This window comes from Rhipicephalus microplus, unplaced genomic scaffold (genome assembly GCF_043290135.1).
Source record: "Rhipicephalus microplus isolate Deutch F79 unplaced genomic scaffold, USDA_Rmic scaffold_15, whole genome shotgun sequence".
Lineage (NCBI taxonomy): Eukaryota > Metazoa > Arthropoda > Arachnida > Ixodida > Ixodidae > Rhipicephalus > Rhipicephalus microplus.
This window is the reverse complement of record NW_027464588.1, coordinates 1,826,826-1,840,835: the sequence shown is the minus strand read 5'-3', so window position 1 is coordinate 1,840,835 and position 14,010 is coordinate 1,826,826. Positions and strand designations below refer to the sequence as shown.

The following is a 14,010-nucleotide window of genomic DNA, read 5'->3' as shown; positions in this document are numbered from 1 at the left end:
ATGTTAGTAATTTGGGCTTGTTTTTGTTCTGTGACAGCGACAAGCGTTACGTGCAAACATGTTTTCACGTCTAGGTTTGGTGTCTAGGTTGGTTGTGTCGGCAACTATGACGCGCGCACGTGTTTTGACAAATGCGTGGTCTTTTTGTTTGTTGTCACAACGCATGCGTTAAGCGCTGTCAAGGAAGCCTCGGCTGCGCGTAGTAACGTGCTTGAACCATTGTTGTTGTTCTTAGCACCTTGCAAAACAACCAGGGAAGCGTCGTCGCTATGGCCGAGCTGTTGCCAAACGTTGACATCGCGGGTAAGACGACGTTCGCGCGCTAAATCCGCACGAGCGAAAGCGCGCGGTGAGCGGAGGCAATCGCCGCGCGCGCGGGCGTCAGCATGCTCTGCGTGTTTCTTGTAATGTGTTGCAGATTAAGTCTGTGCCTCCTCATTGCGCGAGGCGTATTCGGGAGACATTGAAGAGCGAGTGAAATATTTTCCCGGCTACGATAAGTTAATGAACATTGACCGTGGAAGAAAATTTATCCGGGGAGAAATTCTGCGAATGCCTAGACATCAGTTTTTTGGGTCCTGCCCAGCTTGATGCAGCATTATGGACACAGAGAAACACACACAAAAAGTTGCCACAAAAAGAGAAACACGTTAGTGTCTTACTAAAGCGGTTCGTTCTGCGCCGATAGCTCGATTGCCATCTTGAATCGAGTGATTACTTTGACAACTCAGCTCACCCCACAGATATTTACGGTTAATATTAAAATGCTTCTTTTGCTACAGTGTTTTTTTTTTTTGGCCAGAAGAGATTGTATGCTTAATATTCTCTTCCCCTTTTAAATGAAAAGTGATTAGTTTTTAAAGGCAATATGAAAACGAAGTAAAGACGCCAAAAGCTTGCTGCAAAATACATTGTTAAACGCCGAGATTATAAAAACAAGAGCGCCTTTATCGCTCTCACCATTGTAAAATGAAAACAACAAAATTGCGTACAAATTAGTGAGTCAAGGGGTGACAGTCAGCGCTGAATTTTCACCACCAATAACCTTGTTACTCGCATACAAACTTTGAACTGTAAGACAAGAATGGTAATTGAAAGAAAAATGATTATGTATAGCCTGATAAAAGTAGGGTAGTACCTTGCTAAGTAAATAGCTCATTTGCCGAGAAAACCGGTCTCACTCGCAGTGTTTAAGTTGCAAAAAAATGCTGACCCTAATGTGCCTTTGCATTTCCACTAATTGTTTACTATCCACGCTTTTGCACTGCTCTCATCTCCTTTGTAAGTCCTTTGATGAAAAGGGTGAAGCCGCACTTTGCATCATTTCCCATCCTGAAACGTTTAACCTTTTGCAGTCCGGAACCTCTTTCCACCTTCTATTCATTATACTGTGAAATTAAACGCCTGTGGTAACAGAAACTTGCCTACTCATAGATGGCACATGACGTTTTATAGATGGCACACGGTGTCGTGAGAGAACATATCTGTCAATCTACCTAAAAAAAAATGGTCTAGCAGTGCCTGACCGCAGACAGCTGCGATCGTGTTGCAGTGTCAGGCACGGGCTGATCACAGTCTTCTTGGGTAAAGGGACACTAAAGGGAGACAATGAATCGGTGTAGAATGATAAATTATTCTTGGAGGGCCGTAACGTCATTAATTTCAGCATCATACATTTAATAACAGAGACTAAATTCAAGGTCCAAAGTTTTCATCTTTAAACTTTGTGTCAAATATTTGCATGTGATGTACGAGTTTAGAAGTGCATGTTTTTTTTTTATTTTGGATGCATCAGCTTAACTAAATTTTCATACTCTTGGTGGATAAATATATGCCCCCCTCCCCCATAAGACGATTTATTTCACCTTTGCTGATTAGGAACGACTTGAGACCTAGTAGATGCCATCAAAATCTATGAAGTCATGGCTTTGGTGCAGGAATTTCAAGGTGTCATCACCACTTCTTGCATTTTCTTATTGGGCATTTTCTCGCCTACCAGACCTCTTCACATGGCATGCATTGGAATTTCGAAATTGGGAAAGGGGAATGTACTAATATGAGAAAAAGCTTTCTTGTCTTTAGTGTCCCTCTAAAATCCAGGATAGATGAAAGCAGAAAGCACCGCCTCATAGCATCATCCTCCATCTTGTCTGTGTGTGAGAGGCTAATTGTGAGGAAGTTAATTCTTAAGGTTTGGATAATCATAAACAATGTCATCAAAATTGTATCTTTTTTCTGCTTTGCACTCCCTGTCTCTTGAGAATTCTTATTGCTAAATTTATCAAAATTGTGTGCGAGAAACTATGATGGTTGCACACAAAATTATGTTCGCTAATTGCAAATATCAAATCATGTGCTCAGTGTGTGGATTTTTTTATGCTCTGCACGTTTTAAATTGATAATGCTAACATTATTGCAGAAAAGAGAACTAGGTTCATCTACTTTCTCACAGTACTTTTAATAAGCAACAAGCAATTATTACTACTGTAAATTTAGGTTGTCGGGCATATTCTCCATTGCCGGTAAGCATATGTATTGTTTATTGGCATCAAACTTGTTTATTCTGCCATATTTGGCCCGAAGCTGGTCGATTCGGAGTATTCTCAGGGTTCGCCCAGCTTGAAGCACCAGAAATGTGCAATGCAAAAACATGGAAATGGCATTTGCAAACAACAGAAATGAGGTGGCACAATCCACAAACCATTCTGTAATACGGCATTGATATTGCTGGATAATTTTTGCTTTAGCTTGCTTTGGATTAGTTAAGACAGGGTGGTCTGGAGCCATGGTCACTCTGTGAGGCTAGTTGTGTGGGGGTGCTGACACCCCCCCTGTAAAGTTGTCTGCGCCGCGTGGCGCACGTGTCTCGCCCCAGGGCGTTATTTCGGTGGTGACCACCACCGGGCGATAGATGGCGTTGAGTTCGCTTTGAGTACCACTGTTGGTAGAGTGGTAGCGCCGGTGGTGGCCCCTGGCGGAAGGCGGGCCTTGGTGGTGCGCGATCGTTGAGCGAGTCTCTTCTGCGCGTGGCGGTTGCCGCGAACGGTTGTCTGTAGCGCGGGTCCCCGGTGCTCGGCACCGCGGGCTTCGCGCCGGGGTCCCACGTGGAAAGTCAGGCGTTGGCGACGCCGTCTTGGGTATGTGCTAGTGTGTTGAGTGTGTTAGTGTGTGTTTATCATGTTATTGTGTGTTTAGTGTGTCACTGGGTTATATTGTTTGTATGGTAGCGTGTTAGTTGAAATTGGTGTATCATTCGGCGGACAATATCGTCGTCTAAATTAGCTAATAAATGTATGTGTGTTGTGTGATTGTACCGACCGTGTCCACTGTGTCCGTTCACTCCAAGAGCGTGGCATGGCGAGGCGCTCGTTCGCCTCGCCGAGACCCCACAGTTGTGAGTGGTGAAAGTTGCAGCATTTGAAATGAATTATGCAAAGTAAGCACAGGATTTACTGATTCATCAAGAACATGAAACTGTATTGGTGCAACAGGCATTCGTTTATTTCTTTCGTGATATCTTCAATTACTTGGTTGATTTAGATATTTTTCCGGCCCTGTAAAATCCGAGTTAATGAGCCCTTCCAGTAATTAGGAGTCTACGATGTGTGCTTCACTTAGACATCATGCACGTGCTACGTAAGGCACGCACTTCAGTATCCGCTGTTTCAACCATTGGTTTAACCTTAGATGATGCTACAGCTAGCTGTGTGACTCGCAGCTCAGTGTTCTGTTTTAAAGTTCTGATGCTGCCTTTCATTTTGGGAGTAAATTGTTGCTACGGAAACAAAGTAGGAAACTTGACGTGCAATATTTTCAGAATTTGTTTTTTTTTGTGTGTGTGTGTGTTTTCATTGTGTGACCTTTTCTGCACTTTTTTTTTTTCATTGCACAGAGGTAGAAAAAGACCCCGGCTTTCTCAAGTACCTGAAGTCCTTGCCTGAGGTACTGCCTTCCTTTATTCACATTGCTCATGATTGTTTGCTGTCAATATACACAACTAAATGAGTGACTCTTAAAGCCTGTGAGAAAGATGCTCGTACTGAAAGGAAACTATGCTGGCCCACTTCGTGTTGCATGCTTACGAATTGAAGAAGTGTGTACGTAGACAAAGTGTTAGAAAGTCACCGTGGGGGTTGTTCAGTAGTTGTCGTGTATGTGTTACCTTGTGTCGTATGCGCTGTTTCTTCACTATGTAAACGTGTGGTTGTGTCTAATTTGATAAGGCATTGTATTTCATAAATGTCCACTGCAAAACATGCATGAACTTTGCGTGAGAGGGCTTACCATAAAAACCTAATCTTTTGTTGCTTGTGGAATTAAAAATAAATAAGAGATTTTCAGTTGCAAAATTGTGACAAGATTTCAAGCTTTATTTAGTGGAGGACTTCAACTTGACTTTGTCCACTTGCACAGACGTGTTTTTGAATCAATTGTACGTGATCGTAAATCTAACATATGTCATCGAGCTCAGCAGCCTAACATCTTAGCGATTGAGATACCCCAGTGAATTTTTGTTTTTGTCAAGCGTATGTGAGTTTCATTTCACTCTCCATCGAAGCTGGCTGTGGGATCGCACTGCTGATACCTAGGCAACAGATTCAATCCTGGCCACAGTGGCTGCATCATGATGAGGGCAGGCTGTGTAAACACTGGTGTACTGTGCGTTGGGTGCATATTCAAAATCCCTGTGTGTTTAAAATAATTGCTCCTCCCCATTGATAAAGTGTGGTGAGAGGATTAAATTATCATGACAAGACTTGCACATAATCATTAGTCTGTGTAGGGAAATGCTGTTTTCATTGTCTGGAGAAATGGTGATGTGCACAATAGTGTCGCTGCTCCCAAAACATGTCAAGCAGCTACCCATCCTTCATGAAAACATTAAATGACTGCTTATTTGGTACTGTAAAACAACAGTGCTTTACAATGCATATATATCTTATGTATTATTTGTTGTACAGATGTTCTTTTGCAAAAGTCATGTGTATTTTCATCTCTAAAAATGTTCAAGGAATACCAAATTTACATGAATGTAGGTCAATCCACTGTACTTGAACTTTACCAAATTGAAATCTAAAATTGGAGGTTGACCTACAATCAAAACTTGAGCTAGCTTTGGTTGAAATGATGGCTTAAAGCCAAGCCATTAGAAAATAAAAAAGTAGACGTGCTGTGGTGCGGTAATGACATTATGCTTATGTTCCGGCTCTGCCTTTAACATATGCCACATTTTCTTATATATGACTCGCTCCCTCAGAAAAGTGATTCGTGAGAGATTTTCCGAAAGTGATCCTGGCGTAGTGCCGCAGGGCTAGTTTTTCTGTGTAGCTTTGAGCACTGCGGTTTCGCTTGTGTTGCATACCAGAATTTCAGTTATTCTACCACCACATCGTCAATAAGCTTCCTTCCTGCCGTGCCCTTGCACATTTCTTTTCATTATTCTTTTTCTTGGTTGTGCTATTTAAGGGCTTTGACCGACATGCAAGTTGACTTGCAATCGGGTAAACATGGTATTTGATTCGATTTACACACGATTTCTATTATTCAAATTCGATTTGCTCTTTAAATTTAGATATCCACCCTTCGTCCAGAATGGCATAACTGTGTACATTCCATGGCATTTGGGATCAGTTGGTCATACTGCTGAATATTGTAGGCCACATTTTGGCTCGAAGTTATCTTTATCAGTTCTATGTAATTTACCAGACATGGTCTGCAAAAGGATTTCGTGGAAAGAGAAGATATGAAGGTACCAATCAAGTGTATCACAATCCTAGTGTAATGAAAAGTGAAAATTGGCCATTAGCATATGCAAAATGTACTCCTGTGAATTCTATCGTGAAAAATTTTGTTCGCTGCATTGAGTGAAAAATTTCACTAGCAGACCACAAGAACTGGTGGTCTGAAAGAGAAAGTCGGTTGTCCGAAGTCGGTTGAGACACACTAAGACAGAATGGCTATATAAGTAACTGATGCATACTGGCATTGTTACTCTGAATTTTGTTTTTTTAAAGTTGCCTTAAGACATAGTTGATAGATTAGTAACAGCATCATTTTAGTTGATGGTATGATGCCGGTAGCCTTGTAGCAAAGTGTGTTTATTCACTTGTTTTGCAGCTAGGCATTCAGGAATGTCTGGTTTAGTAAGCATCAGAGGCGCCGTCAAATATTAGCAAAGGATAGTGCTCATGCACTTGGAGTTGAATCTACTTCTGCAAAATCAGTGTATGCTTGACGGTTAAAGCTTGGTTACATTGTGTGATGATTTGTCTTTCTGTATTAAATGGCTGTGATTTTGTGGCACCATCAGTGTTGTCTATTCTCGTGCCTCTCTTTTCCAGAAACCTGCCACGACATTCCGCTTTTTTGACAGAAGTGTGAGTATTTTTATCCGCAGGAAGGATCTTGCTACGAATACTACTACGAATACTACGAATACAGTAATGTTGACGCCGCATTTCTTTTTTAACTAGTCTCCATCAGTGTGGGCTCTAATCCTCTCTAAAATGTTAATGAAAAACAGTTTATTTTATGGCATCTCATCTCGGATGTAGATACCATTTTTAACATGATAGCACAGATCAGCTTGTTGCACAGAAATTCTACTGCCAGTGTCTGCGTCCGTGGTTGTGAGGGGAAAATCTGCATTGTTCGTGATATAAAATTTCAAAGCGATGCGAATAAATAAGTAATAGAAAGTCTTTGGTTCGAGTGGAAACGGAACCCAGGACTTGTAGTTGGCAAGCATTTATTTTAGCACAGAGTGATGCCACTGCTTGAAACTGTCTCAAAAAAACAAAAAAACTGTACAAATGTCGTGTAGTTCAAAGTCCCTGTAATGCAGGTATATTGCATGGTTAAAGTGTAGAATCACACTTGGCTATAAATGTGAATTACATGTTGGTTTATGGGAACCGACAACCGATTTTGCAAACGAAAAGGTCCCTCTTGATGGTGGTTTTACCTGCGGTAGTTGATTCCAAAGGTGTGTGGATGTTTTGTTAGCGGAATTTTTCAATCTGAGAAGTCGCTAAAAAAAATACAAGTGCCTGCTCTAGTAATGCTGAGAAGCGATTACGATATTGATAGTCCTCCTTGCAAACTGTTTGTTACCCTTAAAGGGGCCCTACAACACTTTTCCAAGTAACCATATAATAGATTCACTAAAGAAGCTTATCGCCTCATGAATTCACCACTGTAAAAATGCTTAGACTCTGTTCAGTGCGATTGGAGCTGCAACGATTTGTCAGACACTGCATTTGCATTCTTTCTTCCCTCCGTATAGCAAACGCGATGGTAGTTAAGCAGGGAGGGACAGCACAAGGGGAAAAAAATACGTCATACTTGCCTCGTGACCTTGAACATTTCGTCTTTTTTTTTTTTCTTCGAACGAGCGGCTTTCGAGTGCAATCTTGCGTACATGCGTGAACACGTCGTCGCGGCCTGCCACAGTGGCTCCAGTAACTTCCGAGCGCACATTCTCAAACCAGCCAATGGCGTGATACTAGGGCCTATGGTTCAATGAACTTTTTATTTTAAGGTATCATTTGTCTAGAGAAGACAAAGCAATTTTTAGCTGACTTCAAGAATTAATTGTGGTTACCAGGCTGCATGCCCTGTTATAATATTTCGCTTGCTTGTTCTTGGGAGCCTGGACTACCTATCGGCAGCTTTTTCTGACCAGGCTCAAAACGTGTTGTGGGCCCCTTTCAGAATTGTTTCCGGACAGTAGCATTTTCTGGGTAATTTCAAAGATAGTATTACAGTTGAAGATTTTTATAACAAAGTTGTGTTCTAAGTAAAGATGCCATTTGCATTGTTAAATCATCTACATTGAAACACGGTTATATCGAATCTGAAGGGGATCACAAAAACGTTTTATACCGTGTAGACCACTTATAACGCAACCGCTTATAATGCAGAACCGGTTACAATGCGGCCTTTTTCAACTCCCGTTTATCCTCCCATAGAACCCCATGTATACACATACCACTTATTGTGCAGTCCATTAAGATGAGAGACCCATTATAATGCGGCTGCCGGAGTGAAGGAACGAAGGGAGGAGGGAGGGAAAAGAAAATGAAAAAAAGACTGGGCACGCTGTGCGGGCTCGCCGAGTAAGGGAGGAGAGCGGTTGCCTCAGCGACGGATAAGCCTTTGTGCCGGCACTGACGCGGCTATACATTGTAATAGCGTCACTAGCATAGCACCGGCCGCGCGCGACTCAACATGGTATGTGCCATCCCACCCTTATCAACTGTGGTCAACAGTTTCCCGTTGAGAAAAAAGCCTAGTCGTCATCCTGCTTGCTACAGATATCGCGTTCGCAACCTCGTCCGTAAATTTAAAATATTTTTGCGGCTTTATGACGCAAACTTTTCCCTTTGTTTTCTGTGCTCTGTCTCGCGTATATTTGGCGGGTTTTCGTCACTGTTGATCTCCCGGCTGCGAACGCGAATTTTTTATCACACATGCTGTTCTTGGTTCAGCGCTTGAGTGTGGTCTTTTCGACGCAGGATCTTCAGGTCTTGGACAAACTTCCCGCGACAAAATACGGGACGGCAGGCTAGTCCTAATCGGCGTTGTTTGCGTTTCGGTAGCTGTCACGTGCAATCTAGGTTTTGGTTTGGTATGGAATCAACAAAACGTTTTGCAGGGCCGCACTTGACAGGAAGGGATACATATCGTTATTCAATATGAGGGTGACAGGTGTAGTGCTCGAATGGTGGTTTGCGATTCAATTGTGACGACTTGAAATCAGGTGCGTGCCTATGTATTGTAACGATTGGCGTCCTGCAGAGCGTGAAATGCCGGATGTGATTCAACATTCTGAGTAATGCGAATAATCGAGACGTTCTGAAGAACAGTCGGCGAATTTTCGCGATAGTACTTTCTCTTGTTAGAACCCACCTCGTCCCCCTGTTTTTTTTTTTTTCTTTCTTTTTTTTTCGTGTTAATTTCATTGCCAAAGCATGTCTATGGACGTTATATTTTTTTAACATTCGGAAATATAAAGGGTTGTAAGCTCCACGCACTGTAAGCTCCATGCACCCCATATCCTCTGATAGTGCAGATATTCACTACTCTCGCGACTTACGTTCTAAGCGGTCTATACTGTATATTATGAGGTAATTCAATGTATAAAATATTTTGCATATAGAAAATCTTTCAATAGAATTTTATGGTTGTTCAATATATGCAATGATGTATTATATTTAGATTCAATATATCCGTATTTGACTGTATTTGGTATGACCATACAAATTTATGCAAAAAAAAATTTATGGAACTTTAGGTTTGCTTTAGTGTACCCATCAATCTTTTCTGTCAAGGTTTTGTTCTGTGTATTTTATAGAACTTTCTTGTTAGACACTACCTGGCTTCAATTAACTGGCAAGTTGCTAACATGTGAACATTCTTTTTGCTTTGATTTTAAGCGTGAATGTAAGTATTCCTCAATGTATTTTAAGTTTCCTAAATTTGCCATCAGTACTATATTAAAAAATAATAGTGGTCACCTGCGCACCACTTTCACATGTTGCTTTTGTTTGTTACATATTATGCATCACAGAATAATCTTTTGTAATACATGAGGATTTATCTAACTTGACAAGTTCATGCCACAGCTTAAACGTCGTCTTATGCTTTGTGGTACCCAAACATCAGGGTGACAACGTATTGGTTACCCCTTTATATGTGCATTAGTACAGTGTTTTGTTTTTTGCTTTATTAGAGTGTAGTTTCGAATATTTGCATTACAGGACTACTACACAGTGCATGGTCCAGACGCAGAGTATGTCTGCCGGGAAATGTACCGCAGCATGTCAGCACTCAAGTACCTCGGCTCGGGTAGGTTGCTGGGCAAGCTCGATTATGCAGCCTCTCTGTTTGTTTTGTGAGATGAAATACAATATGAAAGTGCCAATTTTCTCAAGCAAACTGTTGTCTTTGCAACAGTCTTAGGCACGCATGACTCTTAGAGCCCTGTCTACCGATTGCAGTTGGCTTGAGTCTGAATCGCTGGACATTCGTGACATCGACTTTTATGTGTCTGCAGCGTCAGTACCGCCAAGCTACCACTGTGGTGATATTCGCGCAATGCTCGTAGATTGCATAAATGCTACTTCAAGCAGTGCTGGTGTATGTGCGCTTGACTGCTCTTCCGGTCAAAGAAACAGAACTAGGACATGCTAGAGCTTTTAGCATACCTTAAGGACTCTGCATAGCACGAGGGCCTTGCTGCAGCAGTGCCCATTAGACTTGTTCGATTTGCTTGGATAAGGGTGCGCAAAAACTTCCAAAGCTGTGCAGCTCAAGTTGTGCATGCACAGCGCAATACAAGAAGTTAGTATACTAGTGAGGTGCTAACACAGTGCAGAATTCGGTGTTTTGTCAGCTTACTGCACTCACGGTGCAAAAGTTTGAGAGGTTTTGAACCAGACGTGTGGTCGGTTGATCGTATATGAACATATGCCTCATTGTATAGACGCAGCATATGTGCACGAGTGGGGTTCAAATAGAAACTACATTCGTGTGCTGCTTCGCACCTGCATGCTTGCACGGAGTCGATGCTGTCAGCAGGGAGGAACGTCATCAACAAGCCTGCACCTTTCTTGCACCTCTAAAGTTAAGAGCACGGCTTAAAAGATGCCATTGCTATGCCGCTGAAATAAATGAGTGGGTGCATAGCTCTGCAGACCAGTTTAAGATGTGCAAGTGAATAGAATAGATTAATACTATGTGACATTGTGTAACTTTATACCACATTGTGATCATTTCAGGGATATCAGGACACTGTGTGCCATAGGGATAATTAAGGCAGTTATGAACTATAATCGGGGCAAGTTAGGGTAGTTAATAGCCAGAAACACTGTATAGTTTATGTACAAAGCAATCCTATCACAAAAGGGCAGCATTTGTTCTACTTGCTGTTACTACTGGAGTGTACTTCACAAGCAGTATGTTAAGCCATCGTTAGCGGTGCTGTGTCCACAAGCACGACTTAATTGGTGATGCAGGTGACTCACGCGTGCCATCCGTGTGTGTGAGCCAACGCAGTTATGAGAACCTCCTATCTGAACTGCTGCTCATCAAGCACTACCGGGTCGAGGTGTACCGAAACACAGCTGCACGTGGCTCCGCATCCTGGACCCTCGCCATACAGGTGACATGTTTTTGGCTGGAAACCTGGCTTTATATAGAACTATTGCGATAATTATATTCTTGATGTTGGACTATAGCTGTTTTTTGTTTTGTTTTGCATGTCTACTCATTTGCTTTGTGTGTGTTAGGGATTGGAACGGCATGATTGTTGCATGACAATTTGATACAAAGGTAAATAATAACTTGATGACAGTTTTGTATGTGCTACATTGATGTGATCCATTGCTGTGAATAAAAAGAAAACAGAAGAAAGCTTACAGTGTATTGAAAAGCTGACGGCATGATTATTGGCCTTAAATTTGTTCGTGCTGAGTAGAGGCTTTATCGTTGAGATGGTATCTCTGAAGTATGATGTGACAAGGCTTGCTCATTCAGAAACCCTGTTTTCCCTACTGAATATACTATAAAGAGAGGGTTATCATATGAACATTTTGGCACAAGTCCAACTCTACTGGATAATAAAGGTTCATTAGAAAATCACCATGAAAGTGCAGTAGGGGGGTGTGCTGTGAAGATCGGTCTCCCTGTAGTTTTAATCACGGTGTAGAATTAGGCACATGCGACGTCATTGGTGGACATTTTCTGTCGCGGTGTCAAAGTGGTGCTTTTGCAAATTTATTAGTCTCATCTAAAATTAGCTTCGATGACCTATGTTTCAAGCTTTAACTTTATCTTACGATAGCAAGGGACTAGAAAGCCGCAATACAGTGGTGGCCTCCCCTGCCTGGATGTACTTCAAAGGAAATATTTGCCACCTGTGGTCCTGCAATTTATTTTATATTTTTTTTCTTCTACACCAAAAATAACGCATTACGGAAAAACAACAGTGCCATGTGTTTGTTGAAACATTAAGCTGCACGTGAGCAAACTCTTCCTCTTTGTACACTGTGTGTACACTGCACATGAAGATTTAGCTGCCTATCCCTGTAACTAAACTATAATAAGACTTAAGCCCAGGTACAATGTTTATAATTAAGGTATCATTTAAATGGTCTTATGTGTTGTTGTGTAGTGGCAATATGCAAATCTCCAAGTGTGCTAAGGAGTATACTGCCATTTCTTGCACAGGTTTGATCACCATTATTTTTAATGATGTTATATTTTCTTATTCCTGAGCAGCCTGAAGGTCAATGAAAAGAATGTATAAAGTTAAGATGTCTGTTGAAAGATTCAGCCAATTGAATGTAAATAAACCAATTTCAGGCATCTCCTGGAAACCTGGCACCTTTGGAGGATGTCCTTTTTGGCGGCGCCAGTAGTGGCCTTTCCCAGTCCAAAGGAGTGTTGGCCGTCTCTGTGCATACAAACCAACAAGTAAGCCCATCGTTATGCCAAAATTTGGATATAAAAAAGTTGTACGAGCAGCGAAAAATTTCCCTATAATTGAACAACTTTGTTAAACAAGAGTATTTTCTGTTTAAGCAGTTAAAGAAAGACACCATAGCTTTCCAGGTCATTCATCGTTATAATGTTTTGTTAGTAGCTACCTATATGCAAATTACTGCCAGAATGTCATGCCCTGCACGATTGTTCCGAAGTCTTGTGTTATTGCTACAAGCTGTCTTCACACGGCCTGGAGAGCATGAAGTCACACACACGTTGGGACAAATGAAGGAAGCGACAAAGACACGTGTGCTTGTAGAAGGTTTGGTAAAGTTGTAAGCTTGGAATCTCTTGATTGGAAGGCTGACATGTACTGGCGAGAGTAGAGAGAATAATAAACTGTGTGCGACAAGGCAGCCAAAGCATTACAGGAAATATGTTTGCTCTGCAAGACAGCTCTGGGGAAGGATGCCAGTGTTTATGCATAAAACAAGCTTACCGTATAAACCGGACTATAGGTCGAGTGGGAATATAGGTCGACCCCCCAAGTTCAGCTTACCGAAAAAAAAAAAAAAAAAAGGAAAACAACCCAAAGCTGCCGAACCACATTTATTTGTGAATTGGGCGCACCGCACCCCGATCGTCGGAGCTCCCCTCAACTACCATCGCAACTGCTCCTATTCGTCCGACGAAGCACCACTGTCTTCTGAAGACGAGAGTTTATCGCTGGCCGCCTCCCACATGGCGCCGTCTTCAGTGCCATCCAGCGAGTTGCTGATGCAACATTTCTTGAAAGCATTTTCTACCATGGAATCCGGCAAGGAACGCCAGGCGGGAAGCACCCAGCCACAAACAGTTGGAAGCGGAGGCCTCTGTAGGCGGCCCGTCAGTGTCTTGGAGTTGTCGCCGGACATCCACTCTTGGTATTCCAGCCGCACTCGGTCTTTGAACGGCTTGTTGAGCACAACGTCGAGCGGCTGGAGGGTGGACGTCATACCACCTGGCATCACGGCGAGGTCCGTTTTCCTGTCGCCGAGTGCGCGTTTCACTGTGTCGGTTAAGTGGCCACGAAACGCATCCAACACCAGCATGCTGCGAAGACGCAGCAGTGCACCTGGCCGACGGTTCCACACCACTCGTATCCATTCGAGCATCATGGCCTCGTCCATGTATCCCTTTTTGTTGACGCAAACGACAACACCGGGCGGGAATACTTCCTTCGGTATTGTCTTGTGTTTGAAAATGACGAAGGGTGGAAGCTTTTTACCATCTGCCGTGCATGCCAGCGTGACGGTGAAGCGCGAGTGTTCGTTGCCAGTGGACAACAGCTTCACATCCTTGGCGCCGCGCTGCGTGATCGTGGTGGACGAAGGCATGTCAAACCACACGGGGGTCTCATCGGCGTTGCCAATCTGCCCCATCATGTAGTCGTTCTGCTCCCAAAGCCGGTTCACGAAGCGCTGAAAGTTTATGAGCTTGTCCTCGAACTCCTCTGGCAACTTTTGACAGGTGGATGTGCGCCGC

General features: G+C 42.6%; 1 protein-coding gene across 2 annotated transcripts in view; it reads left to right on the top strand.

Annotated features, from left to right (window-relative positions):
* Positions 1–14,010, top strand: part of LOC119185177 (DNA mismatch repair protein Msh2) — a 157,354-nt gene that overhangs the window by 15,031 nt on the left and 128,313 nt on the right. Inside the window, exons 1-6 of one of the 2 annotated variants that reach the window (XM_075883120.1) lie at positions 120–303; positions 3,893–3,942; positions 6,342–6,377; positions 9,762–9,849; positions 11,019–11,164; positions 12,367–12,477. In XM_075883120.1, coding sequence (XP_075739235.1) covers positions 270–303; positions 3,893–3,942; positions 6,342–6,377; positions 9,762–9,849; positions 11,019–11,164; positions 12,367–12,477 — 465 coding nt within the window. In that variant the 5' untranslated portion in view covers positions 120–269. Of the gene's footprint in view, positions 1–119; positions 304–3,892; positions 3,943–6,341; positions 6,378–9,761; positions 9,850–11,018; positions 11,165–12,366; positions 12,478–14,010 lie in introns of those variants that run through there. The other variant, XM_075883121.1, reaches the window with a different exon arrangement.